Source organism: Ovis aries, chromosome 11 (genome assembly GCF_016772045.2).
Source record: "Ovis aries strain OAR_USU_Benz2616 breed Rambouillet chromosome 11, ARS-UI_Ramb_v3.0, whole genome shotgun sequence".
Taxonomy (NCBI): Eukaryota; Metazoa; Chordata; class Mammalia; order Artiodactyla; family Bovidae; genus Ovis; species Ovis aries.
Window position 1 is genome coordinate 15599385 of NC_056064.1, and position 4747 is coordinate 15604131.

Below are 4747 nucleotides of genomic sequence, written 5' to 3' on the forward strand. Positions count from 1 at the left end.
CATCTCCCACCCCATCATACCCCTCTAGGTTGTCACAGAACCCTGGGTTGAGTTTCCTGTTCTACACAGCAAATTCTCACTGGCTATCTATTTTGCATATGGTAAGGTACATGTTTCCATGCTATTCTCTCAGTTCATCCCACACTTTCCTTGAGCGACATCTTCTTAAAAATACAAAACACTGTCCTTTTGATGATCCTTGCCAGGACCCTTACAAGATTCCAGGGAAGTAAGGAGGAAAGAGACAACATCCTTTGCAGGGGATTGAATTGGGGTTCGCTGCAGGAAAGGGACCCAACCAAAGCTTTACATTTTAAAAATAGCAAAAATCCATGGTGGAGAACTTTTAAAATCTTTAATAACTTTAAATAAAACATACGTGTTTCATTATTAAATAAAAGCCATTACTTTTAGAATGAAGTTGTGATTATCTCAGAATACATCTTAGAAAGAACCGGAAAGTGAACCAAGACTTTTGAGGCTCTTTAAAAAGGTGGATACTTTTTTTAAAAGGTGAATATCTATGACTTTAAAGTTTGGAATTTTTGGTTCAGGTACTCCATGGCATTCTGGACCCACTTCTCCTGGGGATCAACACAGATTTTCTTGTTCTGTTTGGTGTTGAATCTGTGGGAGAGAAGAAAATATTAAGGATCCTCTTTGAAAAGTGTGCTTGTTTAATCCTAAACCTTCCAGCACCATCTGCCATGGGATAAAGGGCCTGCAGAGGGAGCAGGGGAGGGAAGAGAGGAAGGGTGGGATGCTGATGGGGAGTGGCTGCTCTTGATGGATCAGTGGAGCCATCCTCGCTCTTGACTCAAAGGAACTGGGATGATCTGAACAAACATCTACGTAGAGAGCTAAAGTGAAAATTTCCTGTTGTGAAAACTCATGGATTGGATTACAGAGATGAAGCTAAGTGCAGAGTTCCAGGTAGCTCTAGTGTTGCTTCAGGAACTCTCTCCCCCACAAATGAAGTTTGGGACTGGGAGAGGGTAAGCTTTGTCTACTTACATCACAGCTTTCTGAGGACATTTGCTGCCCGTGACTTTTCTGTAGCTCTGCAGTCGCTGAACGGAGATCTTCTTTCTGGACACATTAAAGCAGCAGATGGTTGGAATAGAAGCTGAATTGGGGGGAGAAGTGAACAGAAAGCATGAGCACTAATGATATGTAGATAATTTTTAAGCATGACTTTGTAAGGAAGGAAATTTAAGAGAAGGCAAAGAAATGCAAGAGATGGAGGCAGAATCTGTCTGCTCTGAGATCCTGTACCTCTCCCATTGATAAGTGTCCCCAGCTATGCAATAGAGACCCATTGTTACAGGCAAGGATTTGGAAAAAGCTTGGTCAATGCCATACATGCCAACTTTGTCCTTACAAAGAGTTATGTAGCTGTGTCAAAGTCATAATTCGATTCACGAGATAGTCTCCATTCTCTGATTTCTGGACACATAGTCGACTTGCATTTCTCTGCTACTCTTGGTTGATTAGAACCATTAACTTATTTTGACCAGAAAGTGAGGAGATAGTGACATGCCATTTCTAAGCTAGTTTCTGTAAGTACCAGTGCAAGACCTTTGAGATCTTTCTTTCCCTTCATTACACTAAGCAGTAATGTTCCCAATCCATCAATTGCCCCATCCATCCAGAATCCTGAGTATATGAAGTCAAAGCTCTAGCCAATACATTATGAATGTTCAGTATAGGTAAGAAAATTAACCTTTGTTGTGTTAAGCCACTGATAATTTCAGTTTGCTTGTTACCCCAGTGTGCATTGCCTTATTCAGACTGATGCATACAGTAAATCTAAGTCATCAGAGGGTGAAAACATGAGTTATATACAAACATATAGATATTTTTCCCAAACAGAATCAAAACACATCACCTTGAGAGATCCCCCTGGGACCTCATGCCCTTCCTCTAACCATTGATCCTAAAGGCTGTATTGGAGTCCAGTAAAAATCTGGGGTGTACAATCAAAAGATTGGTTTTTTTCTCTCCATCATGGACAAAAATCCCCTCTATGCCCCTAGTAAGAGAAGTCGTTCTCTCATGTGTCCCATCCTCAAACAAGCGAGGGCATCCAGATCATGGATGGATACAACATTGCTCTCAATATTCATGTCAGGAAGGAACAGGAAGACCAGTTCAATGGCCTGGGTTTCTAGTTCTGTCTCTTGCTCTGATTGTGAGGTTGAGGCTCTTCTTGTCTACTCACGAAACCCGTTTTCCCATCTTTAAAATGAGGGAGTTCTCAGCAAATCTCTGAAGATTCTTGATGATCTGACAGTGAAGGCAGTGGTCAGTTTTCCTGCAGAGAGAGGAGCTTACCTGGCTGAGCCAACACCTGGATGCTGCAGAGGGTGGCTGTGAACAGCAGACACAGGAGCACTGCAGAGACTTTCATGTCGAGGGGCGAGGTCGCCAGCTTCAGCCTGAGAGCTGCCGGTTCCTGAGTTTGTCTCAGCCTCTCTGCAGCTCTGGCTGCTCTGTGTGCCTTTTAAAGACAGCGCAGAGTCTGTGGGAGCATCCAGGGAAGCTTTTGCCTGGCCAAGGTCATGAATGAATCATAACGAAGGCAAGTCCTAAACTGCTGTTACAGATTCCAGCAAGTTAACAGGACAGAAGAGGTAAACTAGGGGGTGAGGACTCGACACATTTTTTTTTTTCATTTAACCCATATTTGTGGAATAACTGAGAACAGATGGTAATCTAGAGGGTCATTTTTACAAAGCTCTGCTTTCTCTGAAATGAACCTTATGCAGTGGAAAAAGAATCCAGGAGACCGAGGGCATGAAGAGACAAGGAGATTGAAGTACCTTCCCTGGTTCCTATGTTCATGTGGTGGTCTTTAGGATTTTGAAGGTTAGAAAGGGGCACTAAGATTTCTGCTAGGCTTCCATCCAAATGCAGGAGATCTCAGCAACTCTGAACATTTCCAGGTCTCTGGGAACCCATAAACTGTAGCACACGAGAATCTCACCCCCATAATTCAATCTAGCAGTCAGAGAATCTTAGTTCCCTGATAATTTAGTGTCATAGAACATCAGAACTGAATAGTTCCTATTCCTGTGCAGTCTTTACTCAGCTTTACTGAGGAATATTTGACAAATAAAGATTGTTATGTATTGAAGGTGTACAGTGTGATGGTTTGGCATTTATATGCATTCAGTTCAGTTCAGTTCAGTTCAGTCGCTCAGTCATGTCCGACTCTTTACGACCCCATGAATCGCAGCACGCCAGGCCTCCCTGTCCATCACTAACTCCCGGAGTTCACTCAGACTCACGTCCATCGAGTCAGTGATGCCATCCACCATCTCATCCTCAGTCGTCCCCTTCTCCTCCTGCCCCCAATCCCTCCCAGCATCAAAGCCTTTTCCAGTGAGTCAACTCTCCGCATGAGGTGGCCAAAGTACTGGAGTTTCAGCTTTAGCATCATTCTTTCCAAAGAAATCCCAGGGTTGATCTCCTTCAGAATGGACTGGTTGGATCTCCTTGCAGTCCGAGGGACTCTCAAGAGTCTTCTCCAACACCACAGTTCAAAAGCATCAATTCTTCGGCGCTCAGCCTTCTTTACAGTCCAACTCTCACATCTATACATGACCACTGGAAAAACCATAGCCTTGACTAGACAGACCCTAGTTGGCAAAGTAATGTCTCTGCTTTTGAATATGCTATCTAGGTTGGTCATAACTTTTCTTCCAAGGAGTAAGCATCTTTTAATTTCATGGCTGTAGTCACCATCTGCAGTGATTTTGGAGCCCCCCAAAATAAAGTCCGACACTGTTTCCCTGTTTCCCCATCTATTTCCCATGAAGTGATGGGATTGGATGCCATTAGGAAATGATTATTGCAAGCAAGCTAACTCATGCATCCATCACCTCTATCATCACACATAGTTACCTTTCTTGAGTGGTGAGAACACTTATGATCTACCCTCTTAGCAGATTTCAAGTATATTGTTGATGTTATTGCTCAGACTCTAGGTTGTGTCCAAGTCTTTGTAACCCCATGGACTGCAGCATGCCAGGCCTCTCTGTCCCTCACCATCTCCCAGAGTTTGCCCAAGTTCACGTCCATTGAATCGGTAATGCCATCCAACCATCTCATCCTCTGCTTCCCTCTTCTCCTTTTGCCTTCAGTCTTTCCCAGGATCAAGGTCTTTTCCTGTGAGTCAGCTGTTTGCATCTGGTGGCCAAAGTATTAGAGCTTCAGCTTCAGCATCAGTCCTCCCAATGCATATTCAAGGTTGATTTCTTTTAGGATTGACTGGTTTGATCTCCTTGCTGTCCAAGGGACTCTCAGGAATCTTCTTCAAAACCACATTATATTCATGCATATAATATAGTGTTATTAACTTGAGTCACCTTGCTGTGCCTTAGACCCCCAGAACTCATTCATCTTATAACTGAATGTTTGTACACTTTGACAACCACCACCCCAGAAACGCAAGTCAAAACCATAATGCGATATCACTCCATACCTGTTAGGATGGCTTTTGTTAAAAAGACAAGACACAGTAAGTGTTGTTGAGATGTGGAGAAAAGGGAGTCTCTGTGCATTCTTGGGGGGCATGGAAATTGGTGTGTACTCTATAGAAAACAGTATGGAGGTTCCTGTGCATTTCTAAACTGTTTACTTAGCTGCTAAAGCCTTTTCCAATTGAAATCAAATAGCCAAATCCTGTACCTCAAATATGCTGTCATGGATAGGTTCTGTTTGAAGCAGAATAGGCGACCCCCTC

General features: G+C 43.2%; 1 protein-coding gene across 1 annotated transcript; it reads right to left on the reverse strand.

The window, feature by feature from the left end:
- Positions 1-333: 333 nt before the first annotated feature.
- On the reverse strand, positions 334-2479 carry LOC101119832 (eotaxin). Its single transcript, XM_004012470.6, has 3 exons — positions 2335-2479; positions 1015-1126; positions 334-627 (listed from the first exon to the last, which is right to left on the reverse strand). The coding sequence occupies exons 1-3, from the start codon at positions 2408-2410 to the stop codon at positions 522-524; spliced, it is 294 nt and encodes a 97-aa protein (XP_004012519.1). The 5' UTR covers positions 2411-2479; the 3' UTR covers positions 334-521.
- Positions 2480-4747: the final 2268 nt, after the last annotated feature.